Source organism: Anomaloglossus baeobatrachus, chromosome 7 (genome assembly GCF_048569485.1).
Source record: "Anomaloglossus baeobatrachus isolate aAnoBae1 chromosome 7, aAnoBae1.hap1, whole genome shotgun sequence".
Lineage (NCBI taxonomy): Eukaryota > Metazoa > Chordata > Amphibia > Anura > Aromobatidae > Anomaloglossus > Anomaloglossus baeobatrachus.
The window spans coordinates 101,135,720-101,152,136 of NC_134359.1; the positions used below are offsets into that span (position 1 = coordinate 101,135,720).

The 16,417-nt window shown below is 44.6% G+C and overlaps 1 protein-coding gene across 1 annotated transcript in view; it reads right to left on the bottom strand.

Annotated features, from left to right (window-relative positions):
* The window catches only part of SPAG16 (sperm associated antigen 16), a 1,446,914-nt gene that overhangs the window by 1,159,685 nt on the left and 270,812 nt on the right, over positions 1–16,417 (bottom strand). The window contains exon 10 of the mRNA XM_075317532.1: positions 6,339–6,472. Within this exon, the coding sequence (XP_075173647.1) occupies positions 6,339–6,472 (134 nt within the window). The remainder of the gene's footprint in view (positions 1–6,338; positions 6,473–16,417) is intronic.

Consider the following 16,417-nt stretch of genomic DNA (forward strand, 5'->3'; position numbering starts at 1 on the left):
TCCTAACCCTAATCCTACCCACTATACACATTCCAGAAATACTAATAAGAGAAACACTAAAATGATGCAGAGATAGATTTTAGGTTACCACTAAGTTAATAAATGTTCTCACGTCATTTTTTACTAGATTTTAATGAGGTTGACTTTAAGGGGTACTTTGCACACTGTGACATCGCAAGCCGATTGTAGCGATGCCGAGCGAGATAGTCCCCGCCCCCGTCGCAGATGCGATATCTTGTTACATTATCGCAACGGCAGCTTCACACGGACTTACCTGCCCTGCGACGTCGCTCTGGCCGGCGACCCGCCTCCTTCCTAAGGGGGCGGGTCATGCGGCGTCACAGCGACGTCACACGGCAGATGAGCGGGACGTAAACATCCCGCCCACCTCCTTCCTTCCTCATTGCAGGCGGGACGCAGGTAAGGAGATGTTCCTCGCTCCTGCGGCTTCATACACAGCGATGTGTGCTGCCGCAAGAATGAGGAACAATATTGTACCTGTCGCTGCAGCAAAATTATGGAAATGACCAACACTACACAGATCACCGATTTTCGACGCTTTTGCAATCGTTTATTGGTGCTTCTAGGCTTTACTCATTGCGACGTTGTTACTGGCGCCAGATGTGCGTCACTTTCGTTTTGACCCCGACGAGATCTCAGTAGCGATGTCGCAACGTGCAAAGTACCCCTAACAACTATCAATTTGTTACTAAAGCTTCCCCGCCACCAATCTTCTAATATTTGAATAAATGTTGGAGAAGTTTGTGTGTTTCACATTCTAAAAAACAGTGATAAATCCTGTTTAAAAACAAAAAAATCTGCAGTTTATGGTCACAATTTTTTCATTTCTACAAAAAATGTGAACACTATTAATAACAACGAGCAACATACATTTGTGGGATTCATTAATGAAATGCCCTAAATTGTCAGCTTATCAAGGTAATGAGTACCTGTTGTTTTAATTTTTATTTCATAAATCAATAGTGTATATGAAAATAAGCAACTTTGTAATATATCTTATCAGACAAATCTGCTTCTTTCTCCTGAACCTATGAGGTATTCTCAATTCACAAGAAAAATCTATCTTCAGTGAACACATATTTTCCCATTACTGAGCTACATGATGGCAGATGGTGCTTATAAGGTTCTATGGAGGGAGAGGAGCAAGAGGCAGATAGACGCACCCAGATGCAAGTTCTCTTGAAAAACAGTTACAGTTTTCCATAGAACTTTTTGAGCACCAACTGACATCTCCAATCTCAGAAATGGGAAAAGTGAAGTCACTGAAAACAGATTTTACCTGTCAACTAAAATTTTGACAAAGAATGATTTGTCCAGAGAAAGAAGCTGATTTTTCTGATAAGATATATCACAAAGTTTCTTATTTTCATGTATACTATTGATTTATGAAATAAAAATGAAAATGACGGTTACTCCTTCAGTGTACCTGAACTTAGGTCTACCTGACAATCAAAAATGTCAGTTTATTTACCAAAAAAATGCTGTAATACCCTTTAAAATTGCTGTAAAGTTGCAGCCACCATGGATCTTATTTTATACTAAGTTTTTGCCCCGTTTTTTGGTGCTGTCTGTTGCCAAAAACTGCAAGTCTTTCCTTCTTCCAGCAAAATCTATAAGAATTCTGAAATGCTGTGCGCACTTTTTTGCCTGCAGTTTTGGGATTACAAATAAAATTGCAGCATGTTTTTGTTCTGCATCTTTTATCCCTTACAGCCATTGATTTCACATCCACTTAAAAAAACATGCAAAAACGCATTTTTTTGTTCCATTTTCTGGCACAAGGTGTAGTTTTGTTGTTAACAAACTACAGCGTGCCGACATAGCCTTAGGGCGGCTTTGCACGTTGCAACATCGCGCGTGCAATGTCGGTGGGGTCAAATTGAAAGTGACCCACATCCGGCGTCACTTTCGACATCGTAGTGTGTAAATCCTAGATGATACGATTAACGAGCGCAAAAGCGTCATTATCGTATCATCGGTGTATTCTCCGATATTTCCATAACGCCTGTGCAGCGACAGGTACATTGTTGTTCCTCGTTCCTGCAGCAGCACACATCGCTGTGTGTGAAGCCGCAGGAGCGAGGAACATCACCTTACCTGCCGCTGACGGCTATACGGAAGGAAGAAGGTGGGCGGGATGTTTACATCCTGCTCATCTCCGCCCCTCCGCTTTGATTGGCCGCCTGCCGTGTGACGTCGCTCTGACGTTGTACGACCCGCCCTCTTAGGAATGAGGCGGGACGCCGGCCAGAGCGACGTCGCAGGACAGGTGAGTGCATGTGAAGCTGGCGTAGCGATAATGTTCGCTACGCCAGGAATCACAAGATATCGCTGCTGCGACGGGGGCGGGGACTATCGTGTGAGACATCGCAGCACCGGCTTGCGATGTCACAATGTGCAAAGCCTGCCTTCGTTTCTGTACATTAGAGTTGAATAGAGATGATCTAACCTGGTTTTGATTTTTGTTTAAAAAAAACAAGATTCGGAGTTCAGATGCTTTACGTGCGAACTTCACTAGCGCAAGCATAGCTGTACTCGGGTTCGCTCAGTGCTCAGCCCAGTGTGAGCCGCTTGCAGTGTTTGAACGGCTCACACTGGAGATAACATTGGTCCGATTAGATGTAGTGTGCAAGCCAAAAATATTCTGAAAAAGCCTGCCCACCCTATCCTGGAAGTGATCTGCTTATGGCTGGCTGCATGTGGGGTTTGGGTCAAGCTCGAGCCAGTTGAAGCTCAGCTCGTTTACTGCTAGTGAACCAAACCACCATGGAACCGCTCCTCTATAGAGTTCAGCAATTGCAAATTGATTTGTGTTTCTCTGGGCAGCTCCAGTCCCTCCGTTGTGGCTGTTCTTCACTTTTTCTCCAGGCATGCTCAGCATCTCCAGCATCTTTATCTTTACACAAAATTGTGAGGTCGTGGGGCCTAGGAGGTAAAGAGATGCCCAGGATGCTTCGTCAATGATGCTGGGTGCAGAATTAAAGACCAGCTGTTACGAGGGAATGGGCACCAGACCAGGACAGAGCAAATCGAACTGAAATCCTTCACTAGCAGCAGAGATGGAATTTAGGGAGTGGGGTTGGTCCTGGGCTATACACATACTGCATTCAGCCGTGGTTTGATAGCTTCTATCCAAATCTCCAAATGGGATTCCGACATGCCCCTGAGAAAATTAGTTCAAATGGACGCCTTTAACTTTCCACTGCGGTAGTGTCTATCTTTTCAGGCGGGTACAAGAACATAGTCGACTGCAGTCTGGTGTGGTCACCCCCACAAAAAAGCACAAATGGGGCCCAATTGAACTCTGGCTTGCTGTAATGGATGGCTCTGCCTGACTTCCATATTTCAGAGATTCAAACAGAAGCCATTAAAGCATTGCAGATTGCAATGTGTACATTGTATGACATAGTGTAAACCTGGCCTCACACTGGTCCAGAACTCTCTTCCAAATCATTATCATACCATCTCGTTCCTACTTCTGCCCGCTCATGTACTGCCCCGCGGCCTCGGCTGCGACCGCCGAGCCGCTCGAGTCTGGGCTCGTGTGTCGGTGGCTCGAGCGCCTCCGGATCCGGGAGTCACATCGCTCTGTAAGGGTGTTGCGGCGGTGCACGCAGGGGTGGTGGGGTAGTTGTGTTGTGAAGTTCGTGACGCCACCCACGGGTTGTAGTGATGGTGGACACCACCGCTGCGGTGAAGGTACGGGGACTCCCGGGAGCGGTATAGGGGCGCAGCTAGGTGTTGACCCCTCCGTGGGTAGGGGATGTTGGTCCCGGGGCCCGATTGACGAGAGGCTGGGGTGCAGGGCGCAAGGTGGCGGTGCAGCGCAGTGCGGTGCCCGAAGGCACTGGTGTACTCACTCTGATACAAGACACTGGAAGCGCTGGTAAACCAAACGGGGTGACGAACGGGGCCCGCAGACGGCTGCAGTTTCTCCAGATAGGTTGGTAATGTCCGCCTTTCTCCTGCACCTTTATGTGATCTTGGCTACTGTGCCTGGGCACTGGTAGCCCGCTCCCCGCGTATATGTGTCGTAGGAGCCCGTTTGCCCGCAGACGCTGGCCCCTTGGATCTCTGGCCTCTGGCGGTGGCTCCTATCCGGACGGGTTGGGCTGTTGCCTTCAATCAGTACTTAGGTGGGAATGAACCCCTGAGGTCCAGACCGCAATCAGTTGATATGACTATGGTAGTGACTTATAGCCTAGTTCGGGGTCTGAGTACCCTGCCTGGTGCTCCGGTATCCAGTTGGCTCCCCGGTTCGGTTCCGGCGGGCCACTACCCTGTCCCGGTCCCTTACGGTTCCACCAGTCGTATTCCCGGTCTCCTGCAGGCGTCCACTACCGTCTGCCTGCCTGACTGAACTGGGGTCCTGGGCTCCAACCCAGGCCCCAAGCAGAACTGAACTCCTCTCACTCCACTCTCCAAACTTCACTCGATCTAACTGCTTGTGTTTTCCTGCCTCAGGCCAGCAGACTCCTCGGAAGGCGTGTCTATCCACTTGACTCCACCCACCTGGTGTGCCTGTCTGACTCTGAGAGAGGCAATCAGGTCTTTTGGTTGACTGGTGGTACCTTACTGGGGTGGGGGTGTATGTGGTGTGTGTAATGACCTGTAACCCCTGGGGTGTCCAGGGCGTCACACTCATACATTGTCTCTAAAAATAAATCCACTATGCCTTTTATTCACAGCTTTCTTAGACACTATGCATTATGAGCACTAAGGGTACGGTCAGCATGGGTCGTTATGGCAGACCTCCCCAGAAACCAGTAGACTGCAAGGAAAAGTGCTGGGAAACAAGGAAAGACAAATAAAAGTGAACGTATGATGGCTAAAATTCCTAACCAAGGCTACATAGCTTTATACTAAGATGTTCATGCTTTTTTTCCCCCACCTTCTGAGGAAAGTGCAGGTATACTGTAAATGCATGCTATTACAAAATCCATTTACGCAAGTATAAGCCATAAAGGACTAAAAAAAAGAGAGAAGAAAATTCTTGAAATGACAACAAGATAACGAAAAGAAATAAAGCCTGACGACCATAAAGAGCTTAGATCTTATCTAAGGGCAGACAGATGGGGTGTTGATAGCAGTACCATCTGAACATATTGGTATTATCCATATTCTGCCATCAGACATGAAAATTATTAAGTGGAGCGAAACACTAAAGGTTGTGTTAATCAGTATTGCGTTGGAAGGTCCACGTCGTGCTGGTGCTTTCCAGTCTGCTGCTTTGCGCTCAGATGCCCGGTGGAACACAGTTGTTGTAGCGTCTGATCCTGACGGTAAATCTCATTAGGAGGCAACAAACTCTTAAGCTTCAACAACAGGTGTTGGGAAGAAGAAAGTGTAAAAGGGAAAGAAAGGAAAGGCACCGAACGTGCAGGAAATATGTTCAAATTACATCTTAAGATACGCCGGCCCCAATCAGCAGATGCTGAGAAAAAACACAATTTTCCGTTAACGGTGTTTGCAAAGTCCAAAGAATGCAAAGCTCTTAGATCCTGAGAATCCGGGAGAAATCCTGCTCCAACAACATTTATGCCATCTCAAATGTCCCATTTTTAAGGGATTTTGGTTCCTCAAGATGTTTTTCACTTATTTTATATCTTTTTTTCAACCAGGAAAGAAACATTTCATGTCATTATGATTCTAAAAATGTGTTATTATGATGAATATTATTCAAATACTCAAATTTCACATCAGGAATGGGTGTCACCATGATTGACAACATGATTTTTTTTCTTTTTTCAGGACAAAAATTAAGTATGCAGCCAACATTTTGGAGGACTGAACATTGATATGAACACATTTATTGTAGAGTGTGAAATGATGATAATTATGATCTGTACAAAATTCTCCATCATAAAAAAGCATAGGATATTGGAAAAAAAATGTTAGGTTCTATACATTTGATAATTGCACTTTATGTTTATGCAAAAAGAAAAATAATGAACAAACAATATAACAATATATGACATGATCTGCTTGCAAAGCAAAAGGATTTTCTTGGTACACTCATATATAGGCAGCGGTATCAGTATGCACTGCTGGTATAGAATAATTATATTAAAATTCCATGTAAATAAATATTTATTTGTTATTGTCCTAGCCCGTTGCAAAGTATCGCCATTGCGTCTGTGAATTGCCAGGGACTCTGCTGCCACCTAGTGCTCAAACAAAGCACAACAGCAGAGGCTGATGTACCCATATACAGTGGATTTTTTTCATGCAGAACATGGAAGGTACAGTACAGAAACACAACCTATCACAGTATAAAACGGGTTGCAAAAGTTTGTATAAGAAACAAATATTCCTACCAGCTCACTGCTAGTTCATGTGCTTTCAGAGTGTTGCTCAAACTGTATCCACTTGTCTTAAGGAGATGATTACTCTTTCCTTTAACTTGAGCCAAAAGAGGGTTCACCCTGTTGTCCGGAGGAAATTCAGAGTCCTGAAAAATGAATAATTCGAAATAATGAATTTGAATTCAAATACAGTAATTATTCCTAGATAATAACACTCTCCCCTGTATGATATCATTTTGGCCGTTGTTACACAGTTCTTGGCATTTTCATCACGTGACGGCAAGAAGGAAACAGCATGCATTGCTATTATTGCTGCCAAATGATGGAATGGGAAACACATCCCGATTCACACCTTTAGGGTTCTTTTTCACTTGCGATTTCTATGTGTGAGTGCGATCCGATAAAACACAGGATTGCACTCGCACCAGTGCAAAACTATGGGGCTGTTTCCTCTTGCCTTTTATTTCTCATCACGAATTGTGCTCTTGGTGCAATCGCAACATTCTGCGTTTGACAGCGAGTCTCAGCTCACGCACACCTATACAAGCCTATGGGATTGTGTGAAACATCGCACTGCACTCGCAGGTTATGCGACTGCTGTGTGATATACGCAGAGACAGACAGCGGAGGAGATGGAGAGAAAGTGTTCCCTCCCTCTTCTCTGCAGCTGTGATATGATCGCAAGATCGCATCACAGTTGCATGACCCTCGCAGCAGAGGGTCATTAACATCGGAAGTGGTACGCAAGTGGAAAAGAACCCTTATAAGCTGTTGCTTAACAGTAATCAGAATTGGAAATTATCACAGGCAATTTCCAGAATACAGGAACAGTTTCAGAAGCCCAATGTTTTACGTTACCAGTTACTGGAAATTTTATGTCTGACACAATATCCCAAGTATCACAATAAAACTTTGTCCATGGATTACTATTTCATTATGGGACAATCTATTTCAAAACTATATAAAAAAAATTAAAAAAGTTCAAAAGAGATACTGACAAAATGTTCCCCTTGTGTAGCGATTGCTGCTACCTACTTATGGACCCCTGATGTTCTTTTGATCCCACACAGAAGGTCCACCCAACGTGTCTAGTGCAGACAAGATGAAGCAGGTCAATAATTACAGCCCCCTACTCGCGTTCAAAGGAGTTCTGATACTCTTGTGATCTGCGTGTGACCATCACCCCGGCACACGACCTCAATATTCAGAGATGGAATCAAAAGCCAAACCAGTGGGCACAATGACAAGACCATGACTGCTAAATCTACGCACAGCAGAATTTTGTTCTACATGATTCCAAATGAGAACCTCGGCATTGTGTGACCTAGCTGAGTAAATTAATATTAAAATGTGGAACAATTTTTCGCACTGCATGCATAGCAGTAATTTCTTAAATCTTCCTGAATATGTATAATAGTTACAAAAATGCACTATATATGTTTGATAGATGTTAGGAAGGCATATCACACACACAGAGCTGAAAACTCTCCACAACATTAAAATTGCAAAACCAAGAAGGAAAAGTTGGAGAATGCTGGAAATCACAGGATCGATAGACATGTTAAAGGAATCTGTTAGCAGATTTTTGCTATGTAATCTGAAGACAGCATGCTGCAAGGGTTAACATACAGATTACAGCCAGGTGTTTCTTATCACAAAGTGTGTTTTTGTTTACCTGCAATGCTAGTTGAAGCTTCCATAGCTTTATCATTAGTGGAGCTAAGGAGCTTGTGAGCTCAAGTCCAACTACGCCCCATTTTTTGATTAGCAGCTTCGGTCTATGGAAATGTCCACTGAAAGGCTGGTGTGGATGGGAACAGCTAAATGGGCTGTGCTAAATGCTAAAACTAAAATCTTTGATTTTGTCAGAACGGCTGCAGCCAGTAATCTAAGTGATACATCGTTGGAGTCAGGATCTATTTGCCTACATCATGCTGCTTTTAGATGAGGTAGCAAAAACCAGCTGACAGATTCCCTTTAAAGAGGTTGGCCACTACGTTTTATTCATTGCCTATCCTTGACACCTGAAACCCTCACCAATCAGTTATTACCGGTGGTGGCAGTTCTTGGATGCTGCCTTAACCCAACAGCTCCATCAAGGGGGTATTTGGGATGATTTTATTTTTTTACTTTAGGCCAAGAACTAACAGGCAGGTAGTTGTTAACTACCTAACACCGATGTCTGTTGATACAGAGTGGTCTCAGACTGCTCATGCCAGGGGTTCTGCGGCTTCCTCTGACGTCACATTGACAGAGCAGCTCCTTCTCTTCTGCTCTGTTCTGTTGATGGAGTTTAACTGCAGATGTCAGGCTGATTGACAGCTGCTAGGCAACAGGGAGTCAGTTGTCAATCAGCATGACATTGGCAGTCATGGCCATTGACGGAGCAGCAATCAGCCTGACATCGGCAGTCAAGCCTGACATGGATGGAGCAGCAATCAGCCCGACATTGGCAGTCATGCCTGTTAACGGAGCAACAATCAGCATGGCATTTGCAGTCATGACCGTCAACGGAGCAGCAATCAGCCTGACATCAGCAGTCATGCCCATCAACGGAGTAGCAATCTGCATGACATTGGCAGTTATGCCCATTGATGGAGCAGCAATCAGCCCAACATCGGCAGTCATGCCGGTCAACAGAGTAACAATCAGCATGACGTCGGCAGTCAAGCCTTTCAACAGAGCATCAATCAGCATGACGTCAGCAGTCATGCCCGCTGATGGAGCAGCAATCAGCATGACGTCAGCAGTCATGCCCTATGATAGAGCAGCAATCAGCATGATGTCAGCAGTCATGCCCGCTGATGGAGCAGCAATCAGCATGACGTCAGCAGTCATGCCCTATGATAGAGCAGCAATCAGCATGATGTCAGCAGTCATGCCCGCTGATGGAGCAGCAATTAGGATCACGTCGGCAGTCATGCCCTATGATAGAACAGCAATCAGCATGACATCAGTAGTCATGTCCGTTGATGGAGCAGCAATCAGCATGACTTCGGCAGTCATGTCCGTTGATGGAGCAGCAATCAGCATGATGTCAGCAGTCATTACCGTTGATGGATAACAGAGAGCAAAAGAGAGGGGTGTTCAATACTGCGCCAAAAGATCACTGGGACAGATGTTTAGATTAATGTATCTTTATTTTAATCCAGGTCTACGCGTTTCCGGAGCCACTGCCCCCTTCCTCAGGACCGTCAGGAAAGACAAACATCAAATTCTTGACGGTCCTGAGGAAGGGGGCAGTGGCTCCGGAAACGCGTAGACCTGGATGAAAATAAAGATACATTAATCTAAACATCTGTCCCAGTGATCTTTTGGCGCAGTATTGAACACCCTCTCTTTTGCTCTCTGTTATCTGCCGTTTTGGGTGGCTGCAGCCTTTGATCAAACTCTACATGCGATTACAGTGGTTGTGACTTTCACAACGATATCTGGTGAGTAGTTTCACCCTCCTCCCACCCCTCACATACTGGGGTAAGACCCTATATGTGCTTTCTTTGAACAGTTTTCTCGTCTGAATTACCGTTGATGGAGCAGCAATCAGCATGACGTCGGCAGTCATGTCCATCGATGAAGCAGCACAGAAGAATAAGAGGTGCCCTGATGCCATGATGCAGCAGATAACCGTCAGGAACAACTACCTGCCTGTTAGTTCTTAGGTCCATAATAAAGAAAAATAATAGTCCCACAACTTTCCATAATCCCACGATTTTCCTTCTTGGTGTTGTAATTACTATGTTGGGGAGTGTATACATTTACACTCATTGCAATGCAATATCACCTCTACTACATCTATATGTAATATTTAAGCTAACAAAATGAAGTGCATCCATTAGGGAATCAGTAGGTAATGGTGGAGAGAAATGAAATCCATTGCCTAGCACACAACAATGTAAGAGCAGGTGCCGGCTCTTGTTATGGCAGAGGATTGGCTTGTTGCTGCTGTTTAATACTAGGTACAATGCGCTCCAGAATGTGTGCGCAGGGATTTTTACAACTGCAGTTAACGAACAAGCTGCAGTTTACAGAAGCTAATTAAAACAGATATCACAACAAAATGCTGCAGTTGTTTTAAGCCTCATTTGCATTCTTTCCCAATCTACCTTATTAACCTTCACTATTAACAGGTAAATGATTCCAGCAAACAGATCAGTCTGAACATTCTCCCATAAGTGACTGTGATAATAAGGCTTGTCAATTTTTTTTTTTAGTGTACGCGCGGCGTTCTCAGCATTACAAGGGCCCTGAACACCAAATGCTGTGATAAATTTTCATTCGGTGTATTACTTTACCTCCCCACTGATAGAATAACCTTGATGCATAATCTTCCCTTTTCATTAATCGGTACAGCATCAGATCCGTAATGATATAATTACCTGTTATTATCATACTGCGCATTCATAATTCCTCACATATTGTCCCTGGGAGAGAGCAGCGCTGGTGCGCACTATAATTGCTCCACTGTACGTACATGTATAGCACAAGGCCCCCGATTGGTACTAACACTGTGCTTAATACTCTCAATCCACTTTGTTAATAAAAATAGAATTACAATTAAGTAGTTTGTCTTATGCACAAATTGCCCATTGATGGCAAAGAAATCTAGAAATTGTTAGAAGTCCTTCACCTCAAAGGCACTTTTCCCATCTGCCATACAGGATTACACAACACCTGCACCATCAGGTCCCTGCACCTTTGCATCAAGAATTCTAGCCAATTTGTTTCCTTGTCCAGAATCATAATTACCACAGCTTTGCTAGTGTGTATAGAGGTTTTGCTAGAGTCTAAATATTTCCCAGGATAAAGTTTGGGAGATTAAAGGGAATGTGTCAGCAGGTTTTTGCTACCTCATCAGAGCAGCATAATGTAGGCAAAGAGATTCTGAATCCAACAATGTATCACTTAGATTACTGGGTGCAGCTCTTCTGACCTAATCAAGGATTTTAGTTTTAGCATGCAGCAGAGCTTAAAAAGCTGCCCCCACCCATCCCAGGCCTTCAGAGTACATTTCTATAAACAGAAGCTGCTAATCACAGAGCGTGGCGGAGTCTGACTTGAGCTCACAAGCTCCTCAGTCCAAGTAATAATAAAGCTACTGAAACTTAAACACAAGTAAACAAAAACACACTTTATTATAAGAGAACCTTGGCTGAAATCTGTATGTTAACTCTTACAGCATGCTGTCTTCAGAATATATAGCAAAACCTGCTGACAGATTCCCTTAAATGCTTTAAGATGACCAATGTGAGCCAGCATTTTGTTTTCTTTGTAGTAGCCATATTTTTGTTATAAAGACCACAAATCTATCTCCCTCCTCCTTGAATGTGCAACGGGACACTGGAGCACAAGAAAAGTATGCTCCTCCCTGCACAAGCTAGGAATTCATTCCAGGGCATTGCAGCAATGATTGACAGCGGTTCCAAGCTAGTGAACTACCTGCTGGCAGGGAGTGGGTCGTTCCCTTTCAATTCAAGCTTAGTGGCTCTAGTAGGGAATTTCTGTGTAGGCAAAACGCCCAGTTCATAGCTGCTTTGCTTATTGATTGGTTGCAGCACAATTAATGTGATGTCAGTGCCGCAGTCAGTGCTAAACACCAGGAGCAATGACGAGACTCACCGGTGGATCCAGGAAAGGTGACCTTCACCTTAATCAGTAGGAATTGTATGTCTGCTGAAGTGGTAATGCCCCACAATTCATAAACTGTTAAGGCCCCCACATATATCAGACTAATGTCGGCCAACACATCCATATCGATGGGTTCAGCTCTGATCTCTGAGTTCAGCAATGATTGTGGGAGATGCCCACAATGTCAATCGCCTTGTTCTCCCAAAGATAAGACACTGGCAGATGTGTCATAGAGAACACAGGAACATTCGGCTAAATGAGCGCTACTGTGTGTGGGAATGTTGGCTGAGCTAGCTTTAGGCTGAACAATCAGCCAAAGCATTGTTTGGACAACAGCCATCGAAGGTACATGGTAAGTTTAAGAGGGGCAGAAGATTCATTACAAATTGTTTTAGATGGAAAAATTTAAAATATATGTAACTAAATAAACACCCTAAGCAAATTGCTACACTGCGTAACATCATGTTGAGAGAATGTGTTTTGCATTGAGCGTTCTTATGTAGATATGCAGTTTTTATGTAAACATTAACCCATTTTCCAGTGACATGGAAATACCACACACGTTCATTAAATGTACCTTTTAAGGAACAAGCGACAGCAAATAATCTTATACCAATTTCTGCAAAATATTAGAAGCTTCATTTTCTGTGCACGTGGTGACCTGTGTGCCATAGTGTGGACAAAGAGAGAAGAGGGTCCCTGTGAAAGATCAATACATGGGCCATTTGCAGTCCATTAGTTCATCATAATGCACAATACCACCTGCTTTGGTAGTGGTAGTGGCCTCCTTGCCTCCTGGGGCCGCACCAATGATATATCCGCCATGGTATGTGCATTGAGTGTCCTGGGTGGGAAGAAAATTGTACCCAAGCAGTCCAAGGCGCAATCCCAATTACAGGGTTAACCACTGGCAGACACAGACAGAAAGGGCCTCTGTGCAAGAACAATATATGGGCCCTTTGCAACTTCAGAGTTCATCAAATGAAAAATTGCATCTGCTTAGGATGTAGAAATGGGCCCACTTACGTGTTGGGCCCCTGTGCGGCCACATCAGTTGCACCAATAAGATGTTCGCCCTTGCTGTCAACTGCAATAACTAGTGATTAGTGAAGAGCGGACTCGCAGATAACCGGGACCGGCTAATCCCGGTGATTTGGTTTCTAAAATCTGGTTCCGGGCCAGATTCCGGTCCCCATGTAAGTCTATAGGGAAGAGAATCTGGGGATTAAAAATGGTGGTAGAAGGGATAGGGGGATGGGAGCAGGCGCACTGTACTTACTGAGTCTTTTCCATGGTTGTACGCTGCTCCCAGGCCTCGCATTCACTTCCTGGGCTGCTAATTACTGCTCATACATATGCAATAATTGCCCCGCCCACTGGCGCCTGTGATTGGTTGCAGTCAGATGCATCCCCATCCTGAGTGTCAGTGTGTCAGCTGACTGTAACCAATTACAGGAACCAGGACGGCCGGTGGGCGGGGAAAGCAGTGCATATAGTTCAGCAATGATGAGCGGCTCAGGAAGTGAGAGGTAGCGTACAGCTGCGCCGGAGCCTCGGTAAGTATGATGAAGCACTTGATTAATTCTTATTTTCTATAGCTTTCCTTTATTTATTTTTTCTTTAAATTTCCTGAGTGCCAGATCCAGATCAATATCTTGAATCCCGAGCCCGGGTCTGGCACCCAGGCACCTTTGAAATCACGCAGATCCGGGCATTAAAGGGTGCTTTACACGCTGTGATATCGGTAACGATATATCGTCGGGGTCACGTAGGTAGTGACGCACATCCGGCACCGTTACCGACATCGCAGCGTGTAACACAAATGAGCGATGATCAACGAGCACAAAAACGTGAAAAATCGTTGCTCGTTGACATGTCGCTCATTTCCTTAATATCGCTGCAGCCAATGTTGTTCGTCGTTCCTGCGGCAGCACACATCGCTGTGAGTGACACCGCAGGAACGACGAACATCTCCTTACCTGTGTCCACCGGCTATGCATAGGGAAGGAGGTGGGCGGGATGTTACGCCCCGCTCATCTCCGCTTCTATCGGCCGGCCGCTCAGTGATGCTGCAGTGACGTCGCTATGACGCCGAATGTCCCTCCCCCTTGTAGGAGGGATTGTTCGGCGATCACAGCGACGTCGCTGACAAGGTATGTGCGTGTGACGCTTCCGTAGCGATAATGTTCGCTACGGCAGCGATCACCACATATCGTGCCAATGATGGGGACGGGTGCTATCGGTCTCGACATCGCTAGCAATAGCTAGCGATGCCACAATGTGTAAAGCACCCTTTACAGTCCGGGTCCACCCATCATACTAGTGAGTACTTTGATACTTTTTTAGTTGTGGCTATATTGTTCCTTGTGTAAAAAATAATAATCTACGCAGTTATGAAAAAATAGTGAAAGTTCTCCTTCCATTTTTTGCCTGATCATCTGGCATGTTCTTCTAAGCCTCCTTGAGGTCTCATCTGATACAGATTTTCATCACTGCAGCCTACGAAATTCATTTGCAAGAATGAACTTTATGTTCTTAAAGAATGTGCAAGGCTTATTCCGCAGAGTGTTAATATGTACTACGCTCTCTGGGACATCATACATAATAGAATTATACAGGACGTTATTTATGTGCAGCATAAAGGGTCTTGTTGTGGATTCTCCTCGACTTTGGAACACAAAATAAGTATTTTAAAAGTGCTCCTTGTGGCTTTGAGTTTCATACATCAATACGCTGTGAAAAGTAACAACTGTAAAATAAATAGCATTTTCTTAATGCCAGTTTTGGCTCCATTCTTTGCTTTTCAAACTCTTTAAGAAAAAGGAGCACTTATACTTTTGTATTTTTCCAACTGACTTGCTTCATTCTTAAAGTGGTGTTATCAATTTTCAAGTTATTCGCTATCCACGGCTATTCCCTGTAGAATTTCTGGGGGTCTGAGTACCATGGCCCCCACTGATCCTGAAATCCAGGGCTCTTCAGAATGGGACAGTTTTTAGTCATGTACATTACTGCTCTGTTCATTCTTTATGGGAGCTCCAAAGATTGGTGTGCTTGGCTGATCTACAGCGCTACTGTTAGAATAAATGGAGAGGCAGTGCGCATGATCTAGCTTAACTCCATCCAGCTGGGGGTCTTCGGAGCCACAATGTTCATATCCCCAGCGAGCTGATACTCATAAGCTATTCTTTGCATAAAGGATAATTTTCAAACTTGAGGACACCCCTTTAACGTTGCTCTACATGCCAACAGAAATGTACCCTACTGAAACATACACCAATCCTAGGTACCGATACGGGGCTCCTGTATTTAGTATGCTTGGCAGGTTTCTACTGCAGACTGTACAGTGATTTAAAACAAAGTTTCCAACTGGAGGCAGAGGGGTCCCATGTAAGTGCTCCCCAGCAATAAGGAGATGCTACCCTGTTGTTAGTAATACCTGGGATTGTGAAATGTAGTAATATTGTAAATTAAAACAGAACTTTACTCTCTAAAAACTATGCATAAATCAATAGTACATACAACTGTAAGAAACTTTGTAATGTACCTTATCAGAGAAATCAGCCTCCTTCCCTACTTATCAGACAATTCTTCCCCTCCCCTGTCCCCTGAACTTGTCATCCACTGTGAAAATGCAGCTTAAGTCTGACTTTCCCAGAGGAGATGGACGGAAGATGTCATGTTTATTTGTTTAACATAGCCCATTATCCTCTATGGCGAGGGGAGGTTGGAGGAGGAGTGAGCAGCAGAGACGGAAACAGAGGCAGAGAGAAAATCATAGTGCAGAGCTCAGTGGCAAGAGTTTTGCATCATATCAGAGCTTGATTCAGATCAACACAGCTTAGCTCTGCTGAATAATGTTGTTTATGTGGCTGAGGGGAAAAAAAGCGCAATAGGGTCTTACCCAACGGACAAGTGATAAGTGAATGTGGTCACCTTATGTCAAGCATGTAATTAGATGCTGCAGAGTCCACGTAATAAAAAAGCCGAAGCAGATCAGGAACAAAGTTCATGTGGAACTGTTAGGCTATGTGCGCACAGTGCGTTTTTGCGCGTTTTTCGGGTGCGTTTTTGGCCTCAAAACTGCAGGACTTTGCTTCCCCAGCAAAGTCTATGAGTTTTAATTTTTGCTGTCCGCACACATCTGTTTTTTTTCAGCTGCGTTTTTGTGGTGCCACAAAAACGCAGCATGTCAATTATTCCCGCGTTTTTCACTGCGCTTTTCATCCATTGAGTTCAATGGGATGTTGAAAGACGCAATGAGAAACGCAAATAGCTGCGTTTTGGTGCGTTTTGAAGATCAAAAACGCAGCTATAAACGCAGGAGGTGGGTAGTAAAGTGACGTGTACAGGAAGAGGATTCCTTCTGTCAGTAAACACAGAAGCGTGAATCCTCCCGGTACCGTCACCGCCGCGTCCATCTCCCGTCCTGTGCATGTCAGCTGCCGTGCGGCGCCATGTACAGG